Source organism: Capra hircus, chromosome 21 (genome assembly GCF_001704415.2).
Source record: "Capra hircus breed San Clemente chromosome 21, ASM170441v1, whole genome shotgun sequence".
NCBI classification, from domain to species: Eukaryota; Metazoa; Chordata; class Mammalia; order Artiodactyla; family Bovidae; genus Capra; species Capra hircus.
In genome coordinates this window covers 67,069,042-67,083,340 of record NC_030828.1, presented here as the reverse complement: position 1 = coordinate 67,083,340, position 14,299 = coordinate 67,069,042, and the positions used below count along the sequence as shown (strand labels likewise).

General features: G+C 48.5%; 1 protein-coding gene across 1 annotated transcript in view; it reads right to left on the bottom strand.

Moving 5' to 3' along the window:
• The window catches only part of LOC108638483 (exocyst complex component 3-like protein 4), a 30,661-nt gene extending 17,852 nt beyond the window's left edge, over window positions 1-12,809 (bottom strand). The window contains 1 exon segment of the mRNA XM_018065935.1: window positions 12,704-12,809. Within this exon segment, the coding sequence (XP_017921424.1) occupies window positions 12,704-12,809 (106 nt within the window).

The window sequence follows — 14,299 nt, the reverse complement described above, 5'->3', positions numbered from 1 at the left end:
ACATGCGTAGCTGCAAGAGTCTGGATAAACCTGTCAGGCAAGCTATAAAGCCATCAGCGGGGTTTGATTTGAAACACTCCTTTCATGTCTAGGAGACTTGTTAGCTAGAGCCCTAAGTTGATTTTCTCCAGAATAAAGGTGGTCGGGGATAGCCCCCTGTTAATGTCAGAAGAGTTGATGAAAGGCACACAATAGACAGATTCTGGTTTGGGGGTAGATGCTTGAGCAGATCCAGGGGGGCCCTCGGGTCCTGATCTACCTTGCCTATCAGGTCTCCTCCGCGTGACCTTGTCATGGGTGGGATGTCCTGTGCTGGCTCCCGGCATCCTCCCTCTTCTGAAGCCTAAACAAGACTTACCTCCATTTTAATTTCCCTAACAGTTTGTCATTACATAGATTTTGCCCTTCCTCTGCACAGAGTTCTTGGGAGAGAAGTTAAAAAGCAAACGTGCTAACAATTTGCTAACACAGCCTTAAAATAAAATTCATTCAGACAAATGTAAAATACTTTATTTGTGCTCAGTTTACTGATGCAGGTGTCTCCTGAGACTAAAAATTACAAAACTGGCAGACAGAGCTTAGTTCTTGGGTCTGGGTACACAATTAATACCCAAGCAATGCAGGAGCCTTCTCCAGGCATTCCTACAGAGATCATCACTATATTTGGAGCGATACAGAAAGGGCCACAGCTGCAGTTCAGGGCTGCAAACAAGCTTTCAAATATGTGGAACTTCAGTGAAAACATGAACTAGAACTCTCAGAGCATGTTCTGCATATTATCTCATCTATGCAGCCGTGTCCTACGGTGCCTCCTCCACCAGGAAGCAAAGTGTCAAAGCATGAGTATGCCAGACAGGGAGGAAATTTGCAGAGAAGTAGAGTCAGGCACGACTGAAGCAACTTGGCAGCAGCAGCAGCAGCAACCACAAGTGTGAGGCTCAATTAATCTCTGTGTTTACTTTCTTAGTGTGTTAGTCGCTCAGTGTTGTCCAACTCTCTGCAACACCATGGACAGTAGCCCGCGAGGCTTCTCTGTCCATGGGATTCTCCAGGCAAGAATACTGGAGTAGGTTGTCATTCTCTTCTCCAGGGGATATTCCCAACCCAGGGATCGAACCCGGGTCTCCAGTATTGCAGGTAGATTATTTACCAACTGAGCCACTAGGTTAAAGGCATTAATCTGGTAATTCTGAGCTCAAAAATTTACTCATTACAAATACAGAATGTGATTAAGAAAATCATTTATATTTTTAAACACTATCCCTTGCGTTTGGGCCATTATGAAAATCTTAGAAAGCTAACAGGCTGATTGATAGGAACCAGATTTCACACTGGTGGGAACAAATGAGCACCCCTGTTCTCTGCCCATGATCTTGGAGGCCAAGGCATTGGCACAGGCCAGCCCTCTACCCAGCCAGTACCAAGGCCCCCATCTGGGGACATTCGAGGTGGCACAGGACCTCACTGTAGCTTCCAGTGCAGGCTAGTCTCCACTGGATCTGAGTGCACACCTGGTCCACCTGGGCCTCGCTCTCTGCTGTGACCTCCAGGCCTCAGCAGTGGCCCTAGCAGGCCAGCGAGTGCCCTGCAGTCAGCCCCTCAACTCCCCTGCTGAGGCCTCCACTATCGCCCACTGTGCTTGCCAAGCTCCACTGGCCCTCCAAGGCATGAAGGGCTCATGGAATTCTATACTCTGTTAAACTACCATTCAAAAATGAGAATAAAATGAAAATATTTTCAGAGAAACAAAAATGGAAAGTGTCAGTAACAGACTGTGACTGAAGCATGCACTTCAGGAAAAAGAAACTGGACCCAGAATGAAGATTTAAGGAGAATGATGACCAAAACAGATGAGGCAAGACTCAGAGAAGTCAGTGAAGCAGTGAGTCTGGATGACTCATTATTTCAGCCTAATAGACAACAGCATATGCAGATGACACCACCCCAATTGCAGAAAGTGAAAAGGAACTAAAGAACCTCTTGATGAGGGTGAAAGAGGAGAGTGAAAAAGCTGGCTTAAAACTCAACATTCAAAAACCTAAGATCGCGGCATCCAGTCCCATCACCTCATAGCAAATAGATAATGGAAACAGTGGCAGACTTTGTTTTCTTGGGCTCCAAAATCACTGCAGACTGTAGCTACAGCCATGAAATGAAGACGCTTGCTCCTTGTAAGGAAAGCTATGACAAACCTAGACAGCACATTAAAAAGCTGAGACATCACTTTGCTGACAAAGTTTCGTCTAGTAAAAGCTATGGTTTTTCCAGTAGTCATGTATGGATGTGAGAGTTGGACCATAAAGAAAGGTGAGTGCCCAAGAATCGCTGCTTCTGAACTGTGGTGCTGGGAAAGACTCTTGAGAGTCCCTGTGAGAGCAAGGAGATCAAACCAGTCAGTCAATCCTAAGGGCAATCAACCCTGAATGTTCTTTGGAAGGACTGATGCTGAAGCTGAAGCTCCAAATACTTTGGCCACCTGATGCAGGCTCCAATACTTTGGCCACCTTTTCCAGCTGACTCTTTGGAAAAGACCCTGATGCTAGGAAACATTGAGAAGAGGATAAGGGGGCAACAGAAGATGAGAAGGTTGGATGGCATCAATGACTCAGTGGACATGAGTCTGAGCAAACTCTGGGAGACAATGAAGGACAGGGAAGCTGGCATGTTGTAGTCCATGGGGTGGCAGAGAGCTGGACACGACTTAGTGACTGAACAACAACAAAGAGAAATGGATTTTAAAATGATTGCCTTCATGAAACAAAAACAAGATGTTATAAAAAAGGAATACTAGGGACAAAAACACTTAGAAATGAAAGATATGATGATGGCAGAAATAAAACTGCAATGTAAGGCCTAGAAGATAAAGTCGAAGATCTCTCCCAGGAAAATAAGGATAAAAGGTCAATAACTAGAAAAAAGTAGGAGAAAGGAAATTAACAGAAAACTCCAGAAGATCCAACATGTGAATAACAGGTGACCAAAAAGGCTAGAATAAAGAAATCAGAGCTCATAAAGAAATAATACAGGAAAGCTTTGGAGAGCTGAAGGACCCAAGTGCACCCCCCCAGAAAGACCCCCAAGGAACACTAAGGATGAACAAATCTCACCAAGGCGTGGGGATCACATGGGTCTCAGGCTCCCCCTTGTAACAAGAGCCAGCAGACATCTGAGTCTAGCCTTCAAAGTTCTGCGGGAAAATGACTTTTAACCTAGAATTCAATACCCAGGTAAACTGCCATTCAAACACAAAGGAAGAAAAGGCATCTTCAGACAGTTTAGTTCTCAAAAATATTTCTCTCTGGTGGACTGTTTCCAGGGAAGCCACCAGAGCATAAGACATTCAGTTCAGTTCAGTTCAGTTCAGTTGCTCAGTCTTGTCCGACTCTTTGCGACCCCATGAATTGCAGCACGCCAGGCTTCCCTGTCCATCACCAACTCCCGGAGTTCACACAAACCCACGTCCATCCTCTGTCGTCCTCTTTTCCTCCTAAGACATGGGGTCCCAGAATTCCCATTCAACAGAGAAGAGGCACAGAAAAAAGTCCCATAAGGAATGAAGAGAAACCCCAGAATGGCAGTGAAGCAGCAGGCCTAGAGAAGACACAGCCTCAAGTGGAACAGGAAAATGCAAGGCTCTACAAGGGCTGAATCATTGTAGATGGTGACGGAGTCAGGAAATTAAAGACACTTGCTCCTTAGAAGAAAAGCTATGACAAACCTAGACAGCATTTTAAAAAGCAGAGACCTTTTGCTGACAAAGATCTGTCTAGTCAAAGCTATGGTTTTTCCAGTAGCCGTGTATGCGTGTAAGAGTTGGACCATAAAGAAGGCTGAGCACCGAAGAATTGATGCTTTGGATCTGTGGGGTTGGAGAAGACTCTTGAGGGTCTGTTGGACTGCAGGGAGATCCTAAAGCAAATCAGTCCTGAATGTTCATTGGAAGGACTGATGCTGAAGCTGAAGCCCAATACTATGGCTACCTGATGTGATGAGCTGACTCATTGGAAAAGACCCTGATGTTGGGAAAGATTGAAGGCAGGAGGAGAAGGGGACCACAGAGGATGAGATGGTTGGATGGCATCATGGAGTCAATGGACAGGAGTTTGAGCAAACTCTGGGAGATGGTGAAGGACAGGGAAGCCTGGTGTGCTGCAGACCATGGGGTAACAAAGAGTTGGACACAGCTTAGCGACTGAACAAAAACAAAGATATAGGGGAAAGACGTGAGCTTCCGTGCTGTCTCCCAGACCCCCTGGCCAGCTTTGGGAGTGGTCTCAGAGGTCCGGTGCCTCGGGATTGCATGGATCGCTGGTGACATGGAGCTGTATAGCCCATGGCTTTGCTCTCTTAGGTTAGCTGGTCCTCCCCAGAGTTGGAGAAACATTTTCTATAGCATAGTTTTAAACTTATTTCACTCTACTTGAGAATGTAATAGTTCTTTAGTCATTTTATGAATTCCACATCTAAGTGGTTTCCAATATTTTGCCTTCTTTAGCAGTTTAAAATAACTGTTGTGTTTTTATCTGGAGTCCATGAGCATTCCAGGGACTAATTCTTCAAAGAAGATGTGATATGTGTGATATATGTATATATCATATCTTCTTTGGAATCTAAAAAAAAAGTGATACAAATGAACTTATTTGCAAAACATAAGTAGACCCACACACATAGAAAACAGACTTATGGTTACCAAAGGGGAAAGGTGCACGGGAGGGATAAATTAGGAGCTTAGGGTTAGCAGACACACACTACTGTATATATAAAACAGATCAACAACAAGGTCCTACCATATAGCTCAGGGATCTATAGTCAACATTTTTCAATAACCTGTAATGGAAATGAATCTAAATATATATTAAATCTATACATCTGAATATCTATATATGTGAATCACTGCTGTACACCTGAAACTAACACAACTTTGTAGATGAACTATACTTCAATGAAAACCAGCTTCGTTAATTAAATAAAAGAGCTCACCAGGTAGACCAAGGCTGACTGAAGGCTTGTTTTCCGGTGATTTGATCAATAACAGTTCTGAGTTGACTTTTAGCATCTGGACCAGATGTCCCCACAAAGCAAGGTGGGGGTGATGGGAGCTTTTAAAAGAGGAGACGCCCCAGCTGTTGGTGGTGGCTGGCGGTTTTCTCCCTGTTGTCATCCCCAAGCACTTAGCAATTCCTTCTGCTGGGGTCTCGCATGCTGGAGGCTATTCCAGAGGAAACAGGGTCTTCAGCTGAACGACCTGTGCTTCAGTCCTTAACAGCATCCAACGACGGGACAGTTTGCAAGGAAAGCCATACCCTACAGATGTTAGGTTAGATTTTATTAGTAAGTGGAAGCATGATGCATATATAAGATGTATCGAAATCGTAAATGTCCAGCTGGAAACAGTTTTATGAAGTCAGCTCCTCCTGTAATCAGGACCCCAGAAGCCCACATCAGGACTGCTCACACCTCTGCTGGATCCTCACCTTGAGCTTCTAAGACAAGGCATGTGGCTTCAACTTGAATTGCAAGCTGACTAGAAGGCTGGCCCTGGGTGCGAGTTACAGAGGAGACTTTCTAAGCATTCAGGGCTCGGGCCAGGACAAATGTCTTCCGTGCCACCCTTAGATGGAGTTCTGCGCCTCAGCCCACCCTCCCACCGAGAGTCCAGTCCTTCCTGGTCTTGGAGTCTCAGTGCTAACCTCGCCCAGGTCCCGGCCTGCTCTCCCATCTCTCATGGCTGCTGCGATGGAAAACCTTTGGTGCCCTGGACGAGCGAACAGCCCCAGGGCCTGTGGCATCAGTGCTACCCAGCATGCTGGTTGTCAGAGTCTTTTTTATTTTTGGCCAATGGACTTTTCTCTTTACTGGGATCCTGATTAAGGATTAAAGGACTTTTGTTACATTTCATCCAAAATTTCTAAATGTTTTCCTCAGGAGACTTCTTAGGGACCCCATCCCCCTGGCCTCTGGGGTGGCCTGTGGCACGGGTCTTGCAGTGGCACCTGTATGCTGTGTCTGGATGAAGGCCATTTGGCAGAGGAGCCTGGGGGTGGGGGGCCTGTGCATGGCCACTGAAGCCCCCCAGCCCCAAACCTGCCCTTTCTCTCTGCAAATGCCAGCAGCCCACAGTCGACGCTCCACTGCTTGTGAGTCTGCAGAATTTCACGAATGCACTTAAAGCCTTGTCCGCTGATTGCACTAGCACAGCCCCAGCTGGATGAGATCTGGAGACCCTCCCCCACAATTCCCCAGCAAGCCAGGAGCCCAGGTTTCAGGCCTCGGGAACTCATGAGTCAACAAGGTCTTTGGATGAAGCTGTAGTTGGAGAAGCTCACAGCAGCACAGGAGGCAGGCCCAAGGGAGCAGCCTGTGAGGAGGCCTGTTTCGTGACCTGGCATCAGGGACTTATCCTCCTAGGCCACGTGAGTCGTCAGAATCCCCAGGGCAGGGCCAGGGTGCAAACTGGCCTCAGCCTCACCCACAGGCTGTTCCTACTCAGTGGCTGGCTGGACCTAGTTCTGGGCTCTGGAGGAGCCCCTGGGCTTCTGGAGCACGGCCCAGCACTGGGCCCCCACAGCAACGAGCAGCCCCAGGGTGTTTCCAGGGGCTGAGGGTGAACACAAAACCACTGAGTCATTTCTTCAGGTCCCCCATACTCCTGGCACCCAGGGGGAAGGCAGAGAGCCTGACTTTAGGCAGAAGTTGCCTTTGCAAATCTCCAGGCAGTGGTCACACACCTGTGCCATTGCCAAGCGGTGGAATTCAGTTGGTGGTGAACTGCAGAGTTCCACCTCTTAGTGTCTGGTATGTTGGGTTTTTTTTAGCTCTTAAAACTTGAGAAACTGGTTGGAAAGAAAACTTTTCACTGTCTCATCTTCCTTTTGAAGCAGAAGTTATCAGTAATTTCTGCCAGTTACGAGTTGAACAGAGTCAATTCAAATTTTAAAGGACATGTCCCCAATAGCTTTAAAAATTGCACCAAAGACAAAGAAAATTAGGGAAAAACCTGACCAAGGAGGTGAAAGACTTATATACTGAGAACTCTAAACTATCAATAAAGGAAACAGAAGATGATTCAAAGAATGGAAAGATAGCCCATGCTCTTGGATTGGAAGAATTCATATAGTTAAAATGGCCATGCTACCCAAAACAATCTATAGATTTATTATGATTCTTATCAAATTACCCATGACAGTTTTTACAGAACTAGAAGAAATAATCCTAGAATCTATATGGAATCATAAAAGACCCAGAATTGCCAAAGCAATCCTGACAAAAAAGAACAAAGTAGGAGGCATAACTCTTCTAGACTTCAGAGGATAGTACAAAGCTACAGTAATCAAAATGGCATGGTATTGGCACAAAAGCAGACATAAGGATAAATGGAAGAGAATATAGGGCCCAGAAATAAATCCAGACACTTCTGATCAATTGATCTTCAATTAAGGAGGCAAAAATATACAATGCAGAAAGACTGTCCCTTTAGCAGGTGGTTCTGGGAAAGTTGGACAGTTGCATATAAACCAATGAAGTTAGAATACTCCCTCATACTATACAAGAAGTAAAATGGCTTAAAGACTTAAACATGAGGCAAAACACCATAAAAGTCCTAGAAAACAACATAGGCAAAACTTTCTCTGACATAAATTGTAAAATGTTTTCTTAGGTCAGTCTTAAAACCAATAGAAATGCAAAAATAAACAAATGGAACCTAAGAAATTTGCAAGCTTTTGCACAGCAGAGGAAACCATACACAAAACAAAAAGACAGTCTACACTGGGAGAAAATATTTGAAAATGATGCAACCAACAAGGGCTTAATTTCCAAAATACAGAAACAGCTCATACAACTCAACAATGACAAAACCCAAAGAATCCAATTGAAAAATGGGCAGAACAAAAGAAACATTTCCCCACAGAAGACATACAGATGTTCAACATTGCTAGCTATTAGAGAAAAGCAAATCAAAACTACAATGAAGTAGCTTCTCACTCCAGTTAAATTGGCCACCATTAAAAAGTCTACAAATGACAGATGGTAGAGAGAAAAGGGTGGAGAAAGGGGAACCCTTGTACAAAAACTCAGCAGTGGCCACAGGACTGGGAAAGGTCAGTTTTAAGACAGTAGGCGCTGAGAGAGGGCATCAGAGGGCAGACAGACTGAAGCTGGGTGGCCAAAGTATTGGAGCTTCAGGTTCAGCATCAGTCCTTCCAGGGAATATTCAGGGCTGATTCCCTTTAGGATTGACTGGGTTGATCTGCTCACTGTCCAAGGGACTCTCAAGAGTCTTCTCCTACACACACGCACTTGTGTGTGTATCTGGATCACTTTGCTGCATAGCAGAAATTAACACAACGTTGTAAGTGACCTTGAATTAAAAAAAAATATGATAGGCTCCCAGACTCTATTTAAAAACAGTCTGTCTTCTCTGGTGATGGGGTAGTTAAGAATTCACCTGCCAATGTGGGCCACACAGGTTCCATCCCTGTTCTGGGAAGATCCCCCACGCCTCGGAGCAATTAAGCCCGTGCACCACGACTCCAGAACCCACTCTCTAGAATCCACAAGCCTCACAACTGATCCCACAGCCACTGCAGCCCGAGTGCCCAGAGCCCCTGCTCTGCAACAAGAGAACCACTGCGATGAGAAGCCTGAGCACCGCAGCTGGAGAGGAGCCGCCGCAACTCGAGAAAGCCCGGCCGGCAACGGAGATCCAGAGCCGCCAAAGAAAAAATCAGTAAAGCCAGCAAAGAAATCTTTCAGAGAAAAGCAGGCAAGAGGACGTCTGGTCTTATTTAAGATGGAAGAGCAAGGACCAGGTTTATCCTCTGACCTAATCAACTGAAAACCTCAGCAAAGCTAGCGGACACCTTTTAAGACACTGGGCATCAGGCCGTGAAGACAACAGACAACAAGGGAGGTGCGCCCTCTGCTGTGCACGCGAGCACCAGCTAGGGGTATTTCCAGGACAAGAAGCAAGGCCAAGACCCAGTGTCTCCTGAGCGGAGTCCAGGACTAGATGCAAGCCCAGGACCCGGCGTCTCCAGAGCGGAGTCCAGGAACCACGCGCCAGAGCCCACAGGGCGGAGTGCTGAAGAGGAAAGAGACACAGAGAGTTCTGGAGGCCTGCAGAGGCTGCCCTGCTGTGTCGGCTGAGCCCCAGTGAGCACGAGCCGGGTCAGGATGGGGTGGGGGGCCGGTGATCTACCCGAGGCTGGGAGAGAACCACCATGAGGACAGGAAACAGCAGCAGCTGGCGCTCACACAAGGTGGGGGGTAGTCGTTTGTACCATCAGCCAGGGTAGGCATGTCTCAGCTCAGGAGCAGGGAAATTACCCCGGACCAAATGCTTCTTGGACCCCACCTGTGAAAAGTGAAAATGTTAGTCACTCAGTCAGGTCTGACTCTTTGCGGCCCCTGGCCTGTAGCCTGCGAGGCTCCTCTGTCCATGGGATTTCCCAGGCAAGAATACTGGAGTGGGGTGCCGTTCCCTTCTCCAGGGGATCTTCCTGACTCAATGATCGAATCGGTGGCTCCTGCGTTGCAGGTGGATTCTTTACCATCAGAGCCACCAGGGAAGCCCTGGACCCCACCTAACAGAGCTTAAATGCAAATCCCAAAAGGATCAGACTGTTTCCAAGTAACTCAGCTGCAACCAGAACAAATACCAAGAATTGTTGCAGGATGCAGAAATATCCAGCACCAAACGGTAAACTTCACATGGTCTGATTTCTCATCAGAAAGTATCAGGCATGCAAGAAATAGGAAAATAGAACCATAAGGAGGAGAAAAAGCAGCCATCAAGATGGACCCATAAATAATACAGTTGAAAGAATTAGTCGGTAAGGATGTTGTCACACAAAACTCAGTTGTCAAAGATATACGCCCCCAACCCCCAGTGTTCACTGCAGCACTATTGACAACACTCAGGACACGGGCGCGGGAGGGGAAGGGGGCGCCAGAGGCTGAGATGGCTGGATGGCAGCACTGACGCCATGGACATGAGTCTGAGCAAGCTCTGGGAGGCACTGAAGCACAGGGAAGCCTGGCGTGCTGCGGTCCACGGGGTCCCAAGAACTGAACACGACTTAGTGACCGAACACCAAGAAAATTAAACAATGAAACAATTTAAACACTGAAAAACCCCAGAAAGCTGACAACAATAAGAGCCTACTGTAAAGCACAGGCAACTCTATTCAGTGCTCAGTGGTGACCTAGAAGGGCAGGGAATCCAAAACACAGGGAATATCTGTGTATCTGTGGCCGAGGTCACTTTGCTGTACAGGAGACATTGACACAGCCGTGTCAAGCAACTGTATACTCTTTTGAAAAAAAAAACAATGGTCTACACTCCTGTATAAAAGGTAGAAATTGTGGAATTGGTTTAAAACAACAAGACCCAACACTATGCTACCTACAAGAAACCCAGTTTAAATGTAAAGACACAGCAGCTTAAAAATAAGAGGAGGGAGAGAGATACGCCACATCAAATCAAAAGAAAACCAGTATGACTCTTACAACATCGGGCAAGATAGATTTCAGAGAAAAGAATATTATCAGAGACAGAGGACAAAGGAGTCTATTAGAGAATGACAATTCTGGGCATACATGCACCTGTTAGTGAGCTGCAAAATATCCCATAATGAAGCCAAAACTGATGGAGCTACTGAGAGAGGGAGATGAATTCACACTTACAGCAGGACGTCCCAGCACCCCTCTTTCAATGCAGGGACACAGAAATCGGGAAGGAAATAGAAGACACGACTAACACTATCAACAAGTTTGACATTCATAGAACATTCCTACCAACAACAGCAGAATACACCTGATTGGCAAAGGCACACAGAACATTTGCCAGGAGAGATCATATTCTGGGCCATAAAACAAGTGTCAAAAAATTTTAAAGTCATACAAATATTTAAGTCATACAAAGTATGTTTTCTAACCTGAGTGGAATTAAATTAATAAGCAATAACAGGAAGATTTCTAGAAACAACAATCCTCAAATATTTGGTAATGAAAGTCATGCTTCTGGGACTTTCCTGGAGGTCCAGGGAATTCTGAGTAACTAGTAAACATACGCTATGATGTTACCCTAGGTGCCACGGTGATCAGAATTCTGCTTGTAAACAGGATACAGTGTTCCCAGCATAAAGAAGGCATAAGGACTGACCCATCTTGAGGCAATGGGCAGCCTGGGTGAAGGACACACACACCTCCAGCACTGGGTGCTGCTGGCACCTCAAACGAAGCTTTTAAAATGACACCTATTCCCTTTGATATCTGGGAAGGTGTCCTGGGAAGGTGTGCCTTGAGCAGGGAAAGGGGCACGTTCAAACCTCCCTCGACGGCTCCAGCCTGTCAACTACAAAGTGGCATTTGCCAAGGTGGGTCAGTTGGCAGAGAATCCACCTGCAATGCATCAGAGCTGGGTTCGATCCCTGGTCAGAAATATGCCCCCGGGAAGTAAAAAACCGACTCCAGTATTCTTGCCTGGAGAATCCCATGGACAGAGGATCCTGGCAGGCTAAAGTCTGTGGGGTCACAAAGAGTTGGATGCAACTTGGCAACTAAACTGCCACCGTCGGCCTCTCCAAGGATTAAGTCATGCCCTGCTGAACCTGCTGACCTTCAACACCCCCTGAAGGAGTTCAGGGTGCAGAGTGGAAATGTGCGCCCTCTGCTGGGGTGGGGGGAACTGCCAGGACAGGGCTTCACATAGGTATTTTCCGGAGCCGATTTTACGAGCCCAGTTCTTGTATCTCCCCCTATCTGGAAAAGCACTAAAGTCCCCCATGGTGAGCCCTGTTCCGCGTGACGCGCAAGGCTTCACGAGACCAGTGGAGACTTTCCGGGAAAATACGTGCGCCCTGGCGTGTATCCCCTTCACCAGAATCACATGGATCCTGACCGTCCCCCTTTCTCTTTGGAGCAGTCCCTTGGAGCTCTCTGAGGTGCTGGCTCCCAGGCTGCAGCCCTCATTTTGCCCCAGATAAAACTTCACTTGCAACTTTCAAGCTGTGTGTTTCTTAGTGACAAGCCCTAAGGGCTGCTACTGCTCTGGTCACGATGGGCCCAGGGCAAGTGAATGTCCTGCACGGGGGAAATGGCCCGTCAGCCTCTCAGCAGCGGGTGCAGGCCCGTGCTGCAGAGCCCCCTGGAGCTGGCATTGTGGTGGCATTTCCTCCAGAACTGAGCAGCAGGACAAACTCTGGTCGCCCCGTCCTCAAAGTCAGGACCTGCCCCCTCCCCCAGCCCTTAGGAGGACTGCTCACCGTATACGCTGGGCAGAGAGCCCCAGGGCTTCAGATACACGTCTACCTGCGCCTTTGGACCTGAGAACTGTCCTACATCCAGAGCTTGCGAGGGACCGTGATTTTTCCACGGACGAGCCAGTTAGCATCAGTCTTCTGCTTGCCGGCTCCGGAAGCTGTTACTGTCTAAAATGCCACCTCATCGCGCACACGACCCTCTCCTGGCCATCACTACGGGCCCCACCGCACCCTGACTGCCGCCGTGGCCGGCTCTTCATCTCAGCAATCGTGTCCATCCTGGCTCCGACGGTGAACCCGGGGCAGCCTCTCCTGCCCGGCGCGGTCTGCAGACGACAGCCGTCCCCAGGCTCTAACAGGTGCCGAAGCCCGTCCAGTTCACTGCCTGACACACAGCCTTCTCCAGGACACCGGGTCTGGTGGAAGCTCTCCAGCCTCACCTTGCAGCCCATCCCGCAGGGCCTTCAGCTCCCCTCCCTCAGTCCTCTGCCAAGGAGGCCCCGGCGTCTCCACCTCCTTACTGAAGGCCGCTGTCACAGGCTTCATGCCGCCGTCCCAGCAGTGAATGTTGACTGTGTCCTTGCCAGGCACTGAACTGGAGTCCCGGTTCAGTGACTCCGTGTGAGTCATTCATTTCTGTCCATCTGTAAATGTCCCCTGCCCCACCCCTGACAGTCTCATTACCCTCAAGCTCTGTTCCCAGAGTCCTCTTCCTGCAGTTCGGGTGCCTCGGCCCTTTTGGTCAGGAAGCAATTTGCTCCCAGAGACGACGTTTCCCTGCTGGGCTGCTTTCAGAGCTGACCCTGTTTATCTGGGTTTCCCTGGTGGCTCAGACTGTAAAGAACCTGCCTCCCGTGCAGGAGACGCAGGTTCGATCCCTGGGTCGGGAAGATCCCCTGGAGAAGGGCATGGTGACCTGCTCCAGTGTTCTTGCTTGGAGGATTCAGTGGGCAGACGAGCCTGGCTACAGCCCATGGGGTCACACAGAGTGGAACACGTCTACGCGTGCGTGCATGTGTACACTAGGTTTGTCCAGTTGATCCGCTTGGAGGTAACGAGGCACGACAGGGAGCGGCCTGTGACCTCCTTTTCCTTAGAGTATTTGCTCTAGAAGTCTTGTCATTGTACACCCTTTCTCTGCCCCCTTGAAATGTCTGAAGCTTAGTCACGTTGAGGAAGACGCTCAGGTTATCTCGGCCACCGGGTGCCAGGGCAGGGGGTGGGCGGCCATCCAGGCTCGGCTCCCGGGGACCAGGGAGCCACCTGTGCAGGGATGAGGCACCACCAGTGGGGCCCGCAAACGTCACATTGGCCAAGACTCTGTTCCCCCACAATTTCACCTACTGGTTTTACCGTTCTTCACATCTTTGGTAGACCATTGTACTCAGGACTGTCCCCAGGGGATGGTCAGTGGTGAGGTGAAGTTCTCCCAGCAGGGCTGGAGGGGTGAGGGAGAGGTCTGCGGTAAGGATATGCTGATTCCTGGGCAGTGGTGAATGGCTGGCTGTTGGTCTGGGATAAGAAAGGGGCGAGACTGGAAGACTAGTGATGAGGAGGTCTGGGGAAGAGGCATATGAGTGTGAGGGGGCTGGGCGCAAAGCAGGTAGATCTTTGTGCCACCCGAGCCCACCCAAGACCCCTCCCCTCTTTTAAGGAAGTACTTGATCACGTGGTAGACAAGGTGGCTTGTCCAGTAGACGACAAGGGCCTGCTTCCTCAGCCACACCAGGGTTTACACAGGGGGCCATGACCAGGGACAATGGGGGCCAGGCTGGAGGCTGGGTGGGGGCTTCCTCTCCCTGAGACTCAGCTCACTGATGACCCCTCCAAAGGCCGCCCTGTCATCATAAAAGCTGTTGGCCCTCAGTGTGACACCATCCCTACAGAAGACAAGCCACTCTCTTGCCCAGTTGATTACATGAGACCTCTTTGAAGCAGGAGACGGAGAAATGCTTCCTCAACAGGGCAATGCCTACTCTGGATATAGACTTTCTCTGTGCCCACAGTTGCTCTGCCAGGTTACCTGATGTCTGGTT